This window comes from Barbus barbus, assembly GCF_936440315.1.
Source record: "Barbus barbus genome assembly, chromosome: 22".
In the NCBI taxonomy this organism is placed as follows: Eukaryota; Metazoa; Chordata; class Actinopteri; order Cypriniformes; family Cyprinidae; genus Barbus; species Barbus barbus.
The window spans coordinates 23,072,654-23,089,725 of NC_136750.1; the positions used below are offsets into that span (position 1 = coordinate 23,072,654).

The 17,072-nt window shown below is 38.3% G+C and overlaps 1 protein-coding gene across 3 annotated transcripts in view; it reads right to left on the reverse strand.

Moving 5' to 3' along the window:
- The window catches only part of LOC306888196 (cadherin-13-like), a 345,271-nt gene that overhangs the window by 32,819 nt on the left and 295,380 nt on the right, over positions 1–17,072 (reverse strand). For all 3 annotated transcript variants that reach the window (XM_079446382.1, XM_079446381.1, XM_079446380.1), the window contains exons 9-10: positions 16,851–17,033; positions 15,056–15,309 (exon numbers count right to left, since the gene is read on the reverse strand). In XM_079446382.1, coding sequence (XP_079302508.1) covers positions 15,056–15,309; positions 16,851–17,033 — 437 coding nt within the window. The remainder of the gene's footprint in view (positions 1–15,055; positions 15,310–16,850; positions 17,034–17,072) is intronic.

Sequence of the window (17,072 nt, forward strand, 5' to 3'; positions counted from 1 at the left end):
TTTCATCCAAAATAAAAAAAAAGTGTGTTTAGCATGTCACTTGACACATTTAACAATTCATTAGATGTCCATGTACAACCCTATGCTAATGTTCCTTAAAGCTGAGGCCAGTTGCATAAACTTAGCCAACAGATTTAGCCAATAGATTAAGACAATGTCTTAAGAACTAGTCTAACCAACTAGCACAGGGCTATCCAAACTCGGTCCTGGAGGGCCGGTGTCCTGCAGAGTTTAGCTCCAACTTGCCTCAACACACCTGCATGGAAGTTTCTAGTATGTCTAGTAAGAGCTTGATTAGCAGCTTCAGTTGTGCTTAATTAGGGTTGGAGCTAAACTCTGCAGGACACCGGCCCTCCAGGACCGAGTTTGGACAGCCCTGAACTAGCATTTATTCAAGCGGTAATCAATCGTACTTCTTAGATTCAAAAAGTTTTTATGTATAGTAACTAACTTAAAAAGTTATAGAAAGTTTTCATGAAAGAAATAAAAAAATAAAAATGACTTACTTGTAAGACTAGTCTAAGAATTTCTGTTCCTAAAGCCAAAAACAAAAAAACTCTATTTCAGCCACAAGTGCACAATAGCAACTGCTCACAAAAGCTCACTTCACCAGGTTAGGGCATTGGCCTTCAACCCATAAATAGAGAGAGAAAAAAGACTACTTCTTCACCGCAATCTAAAATGTAAGAAATGCCTCTCCTTGAGCCACTTTTTCATATAATTTTTACTCCCTTACCCTTTCATGATGTGTCAGGCCTGGAGAGGGCCCGTGGTGCGGTGCATATTTATGCTTCTGCATCACTGCGAGGGCACGGAGGCCAGAGGGGCTTTTCTTCACGTTACCTTCTAATAGAGAACAGGGGTGCTCTGCTGCTGGAGGGTCATTCTGGCATCTTTGTACATAAATTCTGTTCCTTTCATTCCTGGTCTGTGCTAAGGAGTGGATCCATGTGAGGAGAAACCAGTGCTGTCTCACAAGTTGAACTGTGGACTGTGTAAACCAACAATTTCTCCACTAAAGATCCATGTTACATAGAAGCAAATAATAAAAGGTGGATTTAAACTGCACAACACCTTTTCTGCTAACAGCATTAAACTAAACTGCAATAAGTAAATTAAGAGAACACACAAACATTCTTGAGCTTTTTTTTTTTTTTTTTGTGAAACTTTAGACTTGATGTGAAACCTTGTTCAAATATTAATGTGTGCTCTCTTTATACGGTTCTGTTGAGCTGAGTTTCATGCTATAGCCCAAAAAAACGGGCCTCTTTATCAGCAAACATACATCTGCAGGGACGAAGTGGCACACTTACACTAATGCTGACCATCCTGTGTTTGTAAAATAGGATGGATGCACCTATTAGGATATTACTTTTAGACATTGAAATGCAATAGCATTGTGGTTTGGAACTGGACATCTCTTTCTGAGTGAAGATACAATAAAAATTGAGGGAGAAAGTCAAAGAAAATCGCTTTTCCCAAACGCAGCATCATTCCCATTGTAAGTTCATCTCTCTGTGGGATTCATTCACACTGGCTGAACTGAACTCAACTCCCACATGTGCATCCTCCGGACCCCAGATCAGTGCGCGAAGATGCAGAGGTTGATGAAAAACAGCTGTGTCATAAACTCTCCCTCCGCTCTCATGTCTGGGACAAATTGCCATCGTCACCCCTGCAGATATTTCGGTTTCAAATTGGCAGAAAGAGCTGTACAAAGGAAATAAATGTGACAGGGAGGCAGGAAAATATAAACAGGGGGAGACGGCCCATCAATCAGCCATGGTCAGACTCAGAGGGAATCAGACCCCTTCTGTGGGTGCAGTCCGTTCTGCCAGCCTGTCCATTAACTCCTCGTTAAAGTTCAGACTGTCGCTCGCTGACCATTCATCTCACTCTGTTGCTTAACCCTCTGACAGCCTTCACAGGTTCAGTATACACACACACACACTTTCTCCATGGTTGGGGAATCAACATCGAAAAGGCAGCTTGTCAAGTTGCCAGCTACTTACATTTTAAAGTATAAACTACATTTATGTTACCAAATACTTACATATATACTTTTATATTTTATATGCTTTTTAAAATGTTTTTAAAAGCAGTCTCTTGTGCTCAACAAAGCTGCATTCATTTGATCAAAAATAAAGTTAAAACATTAATATTACAAAATAATATTGCAATTTAAACGTTTTAACATTTTTCTATTTTAATATACTTTTAAATGTAATTATTCTTGTGATGACAAATTATATAACATAATAATTATACATATTCATGTATTTAGATGTTTTTTATGTTATGCTAACTAATACAAATTAAATATATTCAAGCAATACTAAATGTCTTTATCTGTTTTACATACAATATCAATTTATTGGTCATAATATTGCCAGTTATTTCTAATTTTTCCAAAAAAACTAAAAGTATAGTTCCAAGCAAAGCCACAGCAAAAAATGTTGTCGTCTTCAAGAAACACATACGTAGTAATGGCGTTCTTGAATGAATCTGTGTTTCAAACAAACTGCTTGAGTAAACAATTCAAAGATTCACACACGATCGCACATTAATGATTCCGAGAATCAATTTTGTGAATGATTTACTGACCGACTGACAAAGACACTTAGTTATACCTAAATGAATAATTGTTCTGAACAAATTGGTGGAACGAATGACTCAATGATTCAATCATTGAGTTTGTCGCCATCTACTGGCTCAGTGATGCAGAAAGTAGTTTATATGGAAATTAACACCATTAACCAAACTTAATAAATGATGTAAAATTATTGTTATCTCATGTTAACAATTGTATTGTTGCAATATTTTATATAGAGCAAAAAGAACAGACATTATGGTGAAAAAAACCCCTGATTAATAAAAGAAAATAATGTAAGAGTATGTGCAATTGCACCATTTGTTATTAGATTTGTTTTTGTTTCTTTTGTGTGTGTGTTTTTTTATTATCATAATTTCCGTTTTATACACTCTCAGAAAAAAGTGTCACTGGGGTGGTACCTTAAGGTACAAAAGCTAAAAGGTACATTCTTGTACCTTATTTCCCCTTAAATATACATATTAATATTAATATTTTAAAGGCGTCATCAGATGCCCATTTTACACAAGTTGATATGATTCTTTAGGATCTTAATAAAAAGTCTATAACATACTTTGGTTCAAATTTCTCAATGGTAGTGTAAAAAACACCTTCTTTACCCTGTTAAAATCAGCTCTGTTTTCAGCATGCTGATCTAGTCAATGTTGCTTTAAATGCCAGTGAGCTCTGCTGACTTCGCCCCTCTCTTCCGTGGAGTGACGAGCAGACCATAGATATGTGTAGATTCCCTATTTGACCGCTCCAGATATGTTGAAGTGTCAGCCATCTCGCATTCACCATAATAATCAATGAATATTCAAAGATATACAAGCGTATAACTAGCTGTTGTAGACTCACACAGTCAATGCACTCAAAGATTTGCAGACCGCTCCAAAAATGGCAGCTGGCTTACATATCGCGGCCCATAGAAACAGTCCATAATGAGGCATCTAGATATATATATCTATGGAGCATACTAAACTTAGGTCTATGTACCATTTGGAACCTGCTTAAGGACCCCCTGGTTAGAGGGAGGCAATTTAGCTGGACAAGATGGGATACTAGGACCTCTTAGAACAATGCTGTTTCCAACTGAGACTCCCATAAGCAAAGATGTGCCAAGCTGTGCAAAGTTTATTCAGCCACTGAGTATTGAGGAGCATGTGTTCAGACAAACGTTCATTTGATTACTGTAAGCTTAAGCAAAGACTGTGAGAATCATCAAAGCTCTTTGTGTGGTATCAGCAGTCAAGTGTACGGACACACCACACACACTCCCAGATCCATCCCCTATCTCTTTCACACTTAAAGAGTTCACTGCATGAGAACTAAACTGCATAACCAAGGTAACAGGAAGCACTACCTTGGCTTAATTTCCATAAATTATCATGCCTCAGCAATGCAATACATAAAATCTAATTTATTATCATAATAAGGCACAAAAAGCAGCTCTTTGCATCGGTTGAAAATCATAACCCTGTAATTAAGTCAGAGAAAACCAATTTATCTATGCTTCAGAGAGGCCTTGCCGCTCGCAGTCTTTCCTGTTGGCACCTTTTGGATAGTTTTAATTATTTAACCGCATAACGGCTGTCTCTCGCAACTGTTTCCTAGACTAATACCAGGTTACTTATTATTAATGTCAAGAGGAAATAGAGATCAGACACAATTTTGTTGCAGTCTGTCTATTTCCGTAGGACAAGCCTATATTTTATGAATTTGCATGAAAATGAGCCAAAATGGCTTCCTGCGGCACACAATCAGCATTGTGCAAGTTTCTTTTCCTTCAAAGATTCCTATTTCCCTCAGACCCCAAAGTGATTCTATTGGCTGAAAGAACTTTAAATGTGTACTCTATTCTGCGCCAGATATACTGAATGCAGAGCAGGGGTCAGCAAGTAAGTTTGCCACTAGATGACGGGCCAGAACATAGTCATAGGATAATTTAAGAAATTAATTGATAAAAATTACAACTACAATTGCCTGATAGACTGTTGCAGAGTCTTTTGTAACTGGTAGTGAACTGTTACTCTGTGTTAAATCCTGTAGTAGGACAGTCGTTAATAAAAAGCCACATTTGTGTGGCGGTGTACGGCAGAGTAGCCTATTACCCCTTTTCCACCAAAGCAGTTCCAGGTGCTAGTTCAGAGCCAGTGCTATAGCCGGTTCTTAGTTGGTTCGACTGGCGAGCGCTTTAAGAACCGGTTGCTTTTCCACAAGCTAGAGAGCCAATACAGAGCCAGGTCTTACGTCACAATACGTTTCATGTTTCGGTTCGGTAGCGCGCCACAACTGGCTTGTTCGAGGTGCATCAGCGCCACGCAGATCGATCGATCGGCACACAACACACTAAAGCACCGCGAGAGCGATCCAAAAGCATAAAGAGCCGTCTGCTTTCCAGTCGCTCCCGCAGCACCCCGTTATGCCTCGCACCGACCGGTCCGCGCAGCGTCGATCTATCCCGAACAAGCCTAAACAAACTATCAGCAATGGTGGACGTTGCGTTGCTATTGATGTTCATGGCTTTGCGAACCTACATCGGCATCCAAACTCGGCGAATCAAACGCGTTAGCGTTTAGCTGCTATTTCAAATATGGCGGTCCAAGTTTCTGTTCGTCTTGTTGGTCACGGTAACCCCGCCCCCAGTCCCTGATGCAAGCGGTTCTTCCTTCTAGCCCAGCAATGTTTTGGTGCTACTTACGAACCGCTTTTTCTGATTCGGAGCTGGCGCTTTGTGTGTCGAAAAACAAAGAACCGGTTTGAAACTAGGCTCTGGCTCCGAACCAGCACTGGAACTGCTTAGGTGGAAAAGGGGTATATGTGAGCGGAGTGGAGTGTCAACAATATTCCCTCAGCGCTCCGAGCATTTAATAATCACTTCAGTAGGTTTGAAATATCACAGTTCTGTTCATAACGTATATAAAAAAATAAAATATATATAAGTTTCAACATGGCTTATTGGAACACTAGTGTGCAAACTTTTTTTCCTACCACATGAGCTAATAACATGGTTGTCAGCATTAAAAGGTATAATTGCTGCTTTTTGCAGTGCAAATTTAGTTTGTAATGAAAATAACAGTACGTTTTACCTACGGATCGATGCATTTCTTAGAGATTTCTGCTCATTCGAAATCGGATACAGATGAAGTAGCACTGTTAAGATTACATTTGTTTGAATGCATTATTGAGAAAGCGATTGCCTGTGAATAAGTGTTGTAGTACTTGTTTAAATCAGCTGAAAACATTCAGTAGGCCTATAGGAAAAAACTAATTCCTTGAGAACTACCTTCACATTCTTTCAGATTTGAGTGATTCTTCTCTATCAAGCTAGCTAAATATGTTTAACGTGAATTCTTGCTAAATATGCAGTTATATTATGGGCTGTTGGCATGAATTGTACTAGGGATGGAGCGGTGGTGGAGCGAGTGAAAACCACGACGCTCCGACTTGTAAAAACATTTGCTCCTCGCTTCATTCAAAATCACCCCACTCCGCTCACGTACTCTGATTGTGAGAAACTGTTGCTGTCATGACAGATCTATTTCAGAACCAGCCGCTATCAAAATAATCTGACTGCAGGCGCAGGCCAGATATTATTGCTGGCGGGCCAGTTTTGGCCCGCGGGCCGCCTGTTGCCGACCACTGATGTAGAGTATACTACCATTCAAAAGCATAGGGCCAGTGCAATTTTTTTATCACTTTTATTCAGCAAAGGATGCATTAACTTGTTTATAAGTAACAGTAAAGACATGTTTGCTTATAAAATAATGCAGTAATGTTGCTAAAGATTTCTATTTTAAATAAATGCTGTTTTTTTCTATTCAAAGAAATTCAAAATAAATATTATTAGTCAAAGCATATTAGAATGATTTCTGAAGGATCGTGTAATACTGAAGACTAAAAATTCAGCATTGCAATCATAGGAATAAATTACATTTTGAAATACATTAAAATAGTTTAAACATCAATTGTTAAATTAGTTTTTTTTTTGCATTTTTTTACGTATTTACGTTTTTATTGTTTTCAAAAATCATACCGATCCCAAACATTTGAATGGTAGCATATAAACTGAGTAACATTACTTTTAATTAAGTTTCCTTAATATTATTTACCAATTATTTCGGAAAAACAATCAATAAAAGAGGAATCACAGTTCACTCAAAAGAAATAAAGTAAAGAAAGTACTCTCTCTTACCAACAACCTTTCTATTGTAAAACAGAGGTCAAATATCAAAACTTGTCTAGACTGTTTAAATTCTATACACTTTGTCTATATTAAATCTTAATTATTTGACATATCAGCACTCAATATAATGTTAACAACAATCATGAGAACTTCACTGGCCCTGTGCAAGGAAATAAGATAAGAAACTATCTTGGAATTATATCTGACACTGTGGAACTAATGAGGAAAACCAACCGTATCTTGTTTCTGTGTGAGAAATGGTTAACTCCCATAAAGAAAGGAGTCACAGAGGCCAAGCGTCTTTATATTTATCACAATTAATTCAGTTTTTCCGAGAGCAGTTATTCTTTGGAGCAGCCACTGCAGAGTAAGCAAGACCTGACATGAACCAGCCTTTCACCACTCTTTCCTCCTCCGCTGTCACCAAACCCTCAGTGCAGCTCACAAAAGATTATTCCGAATGCCGCATACTTGTTTTATTTATTTTTTAAGACAATCTTTAAGTTCCAGGAACTTGGTAGCATAAGGGGTCGCTGTGGTCCTCTGAGTTTCCAGAGATGTGAAGACAGCAGAGTTGTTGTTAATTAAAACAGAAAGCCATACTACAATATTGCATTGTTGAATAGAGGAAGAGGGACCTCCAGATAAACAGTGCACACACATACAATTACTGGTTATTAATCAACCCGAACAAATTACAGCAAACTTAAACTTAACTCTACAAAAGAGTTCATTTAACACTGGTGATTAATTAATGGTTCGCCCACATATACACAAAGAGACATAAACATATACAAACCCACAGCACCCACATAATGCACTATAAGAACAAAGTCAAGTGCAACTATAAAAACATTTTGCATCTAAATGGATTGTGTCATTGCAACACCATACAAAACCCATTTATATTTACACAAGCTGGGACAACAAGGAATCTTAAAATCATTTAAACTAATTTATGTCATATTAAAAATGCCAAAACCTCTAAATACGAAAGTATAGCTCTACATAAAAAATGACATATCTGGAGTAAATCAAGAACATGTACATTTACGTATACTGCTGAGTTCTCATTTCAACATTTTTTGGCAGCACAGAACCTTGGGAAACTAAATTGACAAATTTCTAATTTGTCCTGCCAACAAATATCTAAATCATATTTGCAAATTTAGTTTTATTTCCTTTCTCAAGTAATTTTTAACCATGTTTCCTTTAAGTTTTAGGCTAGCTAAGCAAATCAAGTGAGTTTAAGTTACAGTGAATGTCTAATTTGGTCTTATTAAAAAACATGCACTAACAAAATTAACTTATTTTAAACTTCTACTTTGGAATACAGTCACCTGTAGAGGGGACCTTTGACATTAGGCGACCTTGGAGATACAAAGGTAGAGATCCTCTGCTCTAATGAGAAGAAAACTGTCCTGTCATCTAGACATGGCCTGTCATCTTTCAGTACTTGCTGAGTACTGCAGTTCCAAAACAACTAATGAGACAAGGGTGCAACGGAAGCAGATCCCATGAAAGAGGAATTAGCTCAGTCACATCTCGTAGGTCATCAGAGCAAAAGGGTAAGAGAAGAGAAATGCATGTTCTGCATCTCATTAAATGTCACTATCACTATAATGTTCCCAGCCTGCACTGAGGAGTGAACAGCAATGTCAGGAACATCTTAACATCACTAAACAAACATACAAAGTCACTTTAAATATGATCCAGCATATTGGCTGTGATATACAAATGAGCATTTGTTAAATATCAAGCGTGGTAGTGCAGGTGTGAGAGTGTTTCACTAAAACGGCACAGATGATACCGCGTCTGCACAGACTGCAGCTGTGTCCAAAGCAATGGCATCACTTAACAGCTTTCACTGCTGACAAAGATACATCCATTGACATGCTTTTTATCTTACGAACACTCTAAAACGCATATGGAGAAATAAATGAGCACCAATACAATATTACCACTCAAATCTGCTATAAAATGTAAATAGATATTTGATATTACAGTCAGATGAGGAATTGTTATGCTGTGTAGAATAAATCGTGAATCATCATGCATTGAAACGATTTCTCATAAAATCATACAAAAGACCTTGAATTAATTCAGCTGCAGTACAAACATTTCTCTTTTTAATAAATTAATACTCAATGAGTTAGTGTCACCATGAAATGCTGTTCACAACCCATAATGTTGTGAACAGCATGGTGATGGCACAGTGGATAAGACACATGCCTTTGGTGTGAGAGACCCGGGTTCGAATCCACTGTGAGATACCAATGTGTCCCTGAGCAAGACACTTAACCCCTAGTTGCTCCAGAGGCGTGCGACCTCTGACATATATAGCAATTGTAAGTCGCTTTGGATAAAAGTGTCAGCTAAATGAATAAATGTAAATAAATGTAAATAATGTGATGTATTTCAGAATGAAAAAGGATATTCTAGAAGAAAAAAAAAAATTCAGAGGCTTGGCTTCACACATTTAGAATTTAATTATATTAGTTTTACATAAAGATTCCATTAATCATTTTTTTCAGTCTACAAAATTTGATTGGTTCTGTTTTGTTCTATTTATAAAATTTTCCCTTGATGTGATTTAATTTCAAAGTAATCTGAATTCTTAATAAATGTCACAAAAATACTGAAAAAGTGAGTGTTCTAAAACTTTTAACTGGTCATGTATTTAAAAAGAGTGAATAGTACATTTTTGTAGAATATGTAAGCTGTAGAATATGTAAATAATAAGTGTCTTCAGGAATGAGGAGTCTTGATCTTGACTATGCGGTATATAAAGATATGGGAGAAATCCCCTACAAAAACAGGCTCCAGCCGTCTTTTCAGTGTCTTTATCCTCCTTTTTTCAGAGTTTTAAACTGTGGCACAGCCAAAGGGAGGAACAAACACAGAATTATGTATAAAGGGTTGTTCTGAAACTTTTTTTTTTGGAGCAAGATCAACTCAAAGACAGCTTTGAAGCTGAGTTGGACTGGGATTGCAGGGGACCGTTACCCAAGACCTGCTATTATGATATTCCATACAGACACTAAAATATGACTGTACTCATTAAATATCCTCTTTGATTTGCTCAGGAATACTATAACTATATATATCCAATAACTACGTATTGATAGCTATGGAACAGATGGAAAAATCAAGCAAAAAGACTAAATTGTAATGGGTTGATTAAAAGGTTTGCAAGTTTGCACCGTCAATCTACTAATATATCCAGAAATAACAATGACTAACTGTATCTTTCGGTGTTATAAAAATATGCCACAAAAACTTATAACAGTCATTGTTATTGTTGGAAGCATTAGTAAATGAAAAATTAACATTGTGTAAAATACCAAACCTTGTTGCTAGTATTTGCGAAAGCAACCACTGTTTCAACAACAAAAACTTTGTCAACATAAACTAATGCAGATAGAATTTAATCTATTTTACTAATTCTACTCAGCATATTTCACAGTCGTCTCGGCATCACTCCTAACGACCTGTGGCAGTGAGGGAGCTTGCACCCAACGAGCCTTCCCATAATTCTGATAGTGTCTGTGTTTGTGATTTCCCTCAGGCTAGCAATGATGCACAGCTCACCTTATCCTGACAAGCCTGACAGAGCTAAATAAAGGGGTGGAGATGGAAGAAAACTCTAAAAACCTTTGAGCAAACACATCAGAGACCCCAAAATCTTAACCTTGCCTGACATGCTCCTCTGAATGAGTAATGGGTAACACTCAGAGGAACGTTTGATAAAGACTGATTTGAGCTCAAACGAGAGCTCCAAACATATCTGCAACAAAGAACCATTGAAAAGCATAATGATCCTGAAGTGTGGCAGGTTTTATTTCACTAAAGTATCAAGCTAAATGTATGGACTGCTATTAGAACCTAAACAATCAGACCATTCTTGCATCTGGAAATTTTCTGTAATTCACCAAAAAGATTGAATCGATAGCAAACAAACAACTCTAACTATAATACATAAATCCCTCTAGGCCATTTTCCTTTTATCTTTTATCAATAGAGATATAGAACTTGCAGGATGTGAAAAGCACTCTTATGCATTATGGTTCCTATAAGCTTTTTATGTTAAATCCAGAGAACAATATGTCTGTATGGAGTAATCGATGCCATTTCTGTCAGTTCAAAAGAAAACATAGAATATTCAAACAAAATTAGAGGATACATTAAAAGGAATAGAATCAGACATCAAACAAGACCTAACAATGGGTGTTTTTATTTGGGGGGGGGGGCAGCTTCTGTTAGCATAAGGGTTAAAAGAAATTCATGCCATATCAGAATGTGTAAAAGGGAATGTGAGACAAATGTACAGAAAAAAAGTGAAAGAATGATAGAGTGTTAAAGAGATGGATAGAACAATAGATAAAATGACAGAACGATAAGCAGAACAAGAGACAGCCATACAGACAGATATATAGACAGACAGAGCGATCGATATACAGACAGACAGGCCGACTGACTGATAGAATGATAGAGCGATAGATAGATAGAACGATAGATAGAACGACAGACAGACAGATAGACAGATAGATAGACAGATAGATAGAACGAACGATAGATAGACAGACAGACAGACAGACAGACAGACAGACAGATTGACTGACAGATAAACAGACAAAAATATGATAGATACAAGAACACTAGATAGAAAAATAAGACAGACAGATAGATACAGTGGTGTGAAAAAGTGCTGGCCCCCTTCCTGATTTTTTTTTTTTTTTGTCTCACTTTAATGTTTCAGATCATCAAACTAATTTAAATATTAATCAAAGATAACACAAGTAAACACAACATGCAGTTTTTGAATGAAGTTTTTTATTATGAAGGGAAAACAAAACCCACATGGCCCTGTGTGAAAAAGTGCTTGCCCCCTAAACCTAATAACTGGTTGGGCCACCCTTAGCAGCAACAACTGCAATCAAGCGTTTGCGATAACTTGCAATTAGTCTGTTACAGTGCTGTGGAGGAATTTTGGCCCACTCTTCTTGGCAGAATTGTTGTAATTCAGCCACATTGGAGGGTTTTCGAGCATGAACCGCCTTTTTAAGGTCATGCCACAGCATCTCAGTAGGATTCAGGTCAGGACTTTGACTAGGCCACTCCAAAGTTTTTTTCTTCAGCCATTCAGAGGTGGATTTGCTGGTGTGTTGTGGATCATTGTCCTGCTGCAGAACCCAAGTTCGCTTCAGCTTGAGGTCACGAACAGATGGCCGGACATTGTCCTTCAGGATTTTTTGGTAGACAGCTGAATTCATGGTTCCATTTATCACAGCAAGTCTTCCATGTTCTGAAGCAGCAAAACAGCCCCAGACCATCACACTACCACCACCATATTTTACTGTTGCAGTGGCGGTTGCTGGTCTTTCAAAGAGGGGAAGCTAATTTTCGGCCTACATCATAAAAATTGTCCATTTATTTATACGTAAATTCTGCCCTACGTTCCTTTTAAAGAAAACACTCTGTGAACCTGTCGTACCAACTAGGCGTCTTTTCCAGTGACTTCACCAGTGTCCTCTCAATTGCCAACAGAGCTAGGCTGCTTAAACGGCCTTGGCCCATTGTGTTACGGGTGTAGGACTTGAGCCGCTTTAAACAAGAGAAGCTCCTTTCTACACCTGCAGATGTAGCTCCAATTGTTGCCACTAATGAGAACAGTTTGTAAAGCTGAGGCATTGCACTGTCCAACTCCATGTCTTTAACCCTCTGGGGTCTACGGGTGTTTTGGGGGCCTGGAGAAGTTTTGACATGCCCTGACATTTGTGTTTTTTTCAGTTGCTTATAAATATATAAATGGCTAAAGTCCAATAACACTGTAAACAGCACAAACTGGGCAACAATAATATGTTAGCAGCATTTATGCACTTGATTTTGTTTTTGAGAAAGCAACGTTTATGCGTGGTTAGTGAAAAACTAAAATTTTGAAGTCCCTGTAATAAGGCCATAAAAAACATACAGAACATTTGTTTACAAGACTTCTGAGAACTGGATCTTGTAGCCTAGAATTTTTGCTTCAAAATAATGTGAAAATCATCTTGTTTATTTGCTCACAGAAAACAATATATTGATTTAAATGTTCTAAGTCACTTTTTGAGTAAAAAGGGTCTATGCGAGAAGGAGAGACTAAATGAGCCATTTAGTCAGGTATGACTTAGAGGGAAGAGTTACAAGAAAGAATATGAGGACAAAATAAATGTATATATTTTTTTGTTTGTAGTTTATTTAGAATATATTTAGCTATCACACAAAATAACTTGAGATTCACTTTTGAGTGCAGTTAAACATTGTATTAGGATCAATCAAAGCTGTCTTTCAAAGCTGACTTTTTAGCATCATTACTCCAGTCACATGATCCTTCAGAAATAATTCTAATATTCTGATTTGCTGCTAAAAAAAAACATTTATTATTATTATTATGTTGAAAAGAGCTAAGAAGATTTTTTTTCATTTTATGTTTTTGATGAACATAATGTTCAGAAGAACAGCATCGTTTGTAACATGATACATGTCTTTATCATCACTTTGTGTGCTAAATAAAAGTTTTAATTTCTATATATACTGTCTCCAAGCTTTTGAACCTGGCATTTTCATAGTGTATATTATTTATGCGATCTGAAGGGAAAAAAACAAACAAACAAAAACACATTTTGAAATTCTGGCTTATTTCTCTCAGCAGATTTTCTTCCAGAAACAGAAAGTAGCTGGGATAAACTTGTTTGTTTACGGCGCGGAGGCGATGTGTTTACATTCACGCGCGCCTCACGTGGATGTTTGAAAAAAAGTGTGACAAACATGCAAAAAAATATAAAATCAGGAAGGCGGGCAACACTTTTTCACACCACTGTATATGCACAGAGAGACAGCTAGAGACAGACAGGCTGACCGACTGATTGATAGACAGACAGACAGATGGCTTCTCTCAAGCTTTCCCTTTGTCCTTTCTTTTCATTTTGCTGCAGCTTGTTCTTTTTTCTTACTCAGTCCTGCTACTTATAGCCTCAGGTGAAAGCTATGGTACTTCAAAGAGCCTTTTACTGGCAAAAGGAGATCAAAAGAGGTGAGGCAGGCAGCGAGATGACAGATACAGAAGAGATGAAGAATGAAGAGACGACAGAATGAGAAAGAGAAGAGAGAAAGAGCTCATATGGTTTGTGATGAGGAGGGCTCACTCTAACTAGCAGGACGGAGCGGTAATAATAGCAGAGCACATGATCACAGCGGTGCACCGAGTTTCATAAGGTGAGTTTCACACACGCTCAGCAGACATGACGAATCACAGGAGCCTGTTTAAATTCTGCTGATCTGAACAAGCGTGGCACAGCTTACACTGAGATCACATAACAAATGCAAATGTGTACACACCACATCTACAGCAAAGAAGGTTGAGGGAATGAACAAAGGAGGGATAGAGGAAGAGTGTGAGAAAATGTGCTCAAGCGCACACAGCTGCTTTTTGACTTTTAAAAATTTGCGTTCCTGTAGCTCAAACATTATGAAGCTATAAGCACCAAGGTCCTGGGGTTGATTCCCATGGAGATCAAGAACCCGAAAAGATTTAAATTTGCAGCTTGAATGCAAATACATGAATGCAAATATTTTTGTTTTTTGCATTACCTTATTGATAAGGTAATGAGGCTTCAAGGAAAGTTAAAAGCTACATTGAAGTAATGATCTGTCACAAGTCTCTAAGAATCATTTTAAAGGTAACGACTCCAAGTACTTGGCCAATTATGTAGTTGGGTAGCAAGATGAATGTCTACAGATGGTCAAACTCAGAGATACATAAGTCTGAGAACACAGCAAACAAACTGGAAGCAGGACAAAGAACGTCAAGACAAGAATAACCACTTTGAGACATGTCTAAGTGACAGGGGTATCCTGCTCGTCCAAGGCTTTGATTAGTTGTGCTGTCAACGCAATCTACCCTGTCAGAATCCAATGAGAATGTATGTGTATGTGTAAACTATGTATGCGACATTTGTAAAAGTTATCCCTCCAATGTCTAGCACAGAAGCAATGTAACAGAAACAGAACATAAGCATTATTGGCTCTGGAAATGGTGCACTCGGTCCCATTTGTAATTATATAAATCAGAAAGGCGCTCATAAGCTTCCCCTTTGTGCCAGTGATGCTCCCGTGACACAACCTTTTAAGACATATCACAGTGGATGACTGCTCAATAGTCTATGCAGCATTATATGACCAAAGTGTGGACTTGGAAGAATAAAGATTGACGACCATAGTCATAGTAATACTGCACCAACCTTATGCTCTGCGTTTGTCGGTAGTCCGGGTCAGTAGCGTTCAGCATGGCCACAAAGCTCCCTATGGGAATATTTTCTCTCCTGATGACAACCAGAGGATCTGGGAAGAACACCGGTCCTTCATTCACATCCATAACTGTAATATAAACTGTCGCTGTAGAGCTGGGGCCATACACAACGTCAGGAACCAGAGGGTCTTCATTCTCCACTTTTATCAGCAGTGTGTGAAACACTGAACTTTCATAGTCCAGAGGCTGAGAAAGACAACATGTGAAAGGAATTATATAAGAGCAATTAACTAACAAATACCAAACAAACGACTCATCATCATTATTTTTCAACTACTATCTTGTCGAAACCAACTTATGGTACATTTTTACAACAGGAAAGAAAGAGTAGTTTAGCTCTAAGATACCAGTCTGGAGGTTTCTAGTAATCATGAAGACCTTAAATTTCTGGTTCAGGTGTGATTTATTTGGGTTAGCCACTATCCTGAGTTTAGCGGCAACCATTAAACACACCAGGCCCGGTAAATCAAGGTCCTCATGATTACTAGACACTTCCAGAAAAGTGTGAAGAAAATTTGGAGCTAAACTCTACAGGATGTTGGCCTTCCAGGAGCAGGATTGGACACAAATGCTCTATAGAAAGCACCCCTTTAGGACAGGGGTGTTCAGACTTGGTCCTGGAGGGCACTGTTCTAAGGAGTTTAGCTCCAACCTGCCTCAACCCACCTGCCTGGAAGATTATAGTATGCCTAGTAAGACCTTGATTAGATGATTTAGGTGTGTTTAATTGGGGTTGAGCTAAACTCTAGAGCAGAGGTCTTCATCCCTGCTCCTGGGGACCCACCATCCTGCAAAGTATATTTCCAACCTGCTTCAGCACACTTGCCTGTGTATCCTTCAAATCATAATGAAAAGTTTAATTAGCAGGTTTGTGTGTTTGATTAGGGTTGGAACTGAACTCTGCATGACGGTGGGTCACCAGGAGCAGGGTTGAAGACCTTTGCTCTACAGGACAGTGGCTCTCCAGGAGCAGTACTGGACACCTATGCTTTAGGAGACAGATTGGACATTACTGCCCTAAAACCGCCACTTTACCTCTGCAGTTAATAAGCTTGCTTGCAAATCCTATATTAGCAGCTCATGAAGTTCCCCTTTTTGGGCTTGAACCTTTAAAATTTTAGTTACTAATCGAGATCCTTAAATGTGCAGTAGGACATCTTGGAAAATGCTAACTTTAGCCTGATAGCACTGAAAGCGTATGTCCCACCCTCCCAGCAAATTGCGGTCCAAAGCCATGCCTCCTGAACACATGAATGCACACAGACCAGACAACCAGAGACAACATTACTACAATACATCATGTGTCATATGCAATACCAGGAAGGAAGATCAGGTTGTTGGTGTTTGCCTGCCATTCTCACTCTGTCTGCATAGCGTACATCAACATGCTGATGACGAATCCTGTCTGTGCGAACAGGGTGCACAGAGGTATGCAAACACATATGTTGACAGGCAGATAAGCAAGCCTCTCATAACGTTCGGACCGAACATTTAAATGCATATAGACCACTTAATTTAATGATTGCTATCGGGATGTGAAGAGACTTTCAACTAGCATAACAAAAAATGTTTCTGAAGACAATCGCCTATTGTATCTTTAAACTCTTAAGTAATTAACATGGATAAGATCTCATTTGGTAACCTAAACTTTATAGGTTCAAGCCCCATAAGGGGATCTTAATGTGCCTTCACAAGGCGATCAAGTAACTGAAAAATACATTGTGTACCTTTATCACTGACAGCATCCCTTCATTGTTGTCCAGGTTGGTCTGTATCTCAAAGTTCTGGTTGGGATCTCCATTGATGATGGAGTAGATGGCTCTCCAGGCTCCGGTGGCTGGGTCGTCTCTGTCATCCACCGTCAGGTTCACTACCACCCCAGTTGATCCCTCATTCACTGATGCCTGGAACTACAGCAAAGGTTGTTCGATCTGTTAAACATTTCCCAA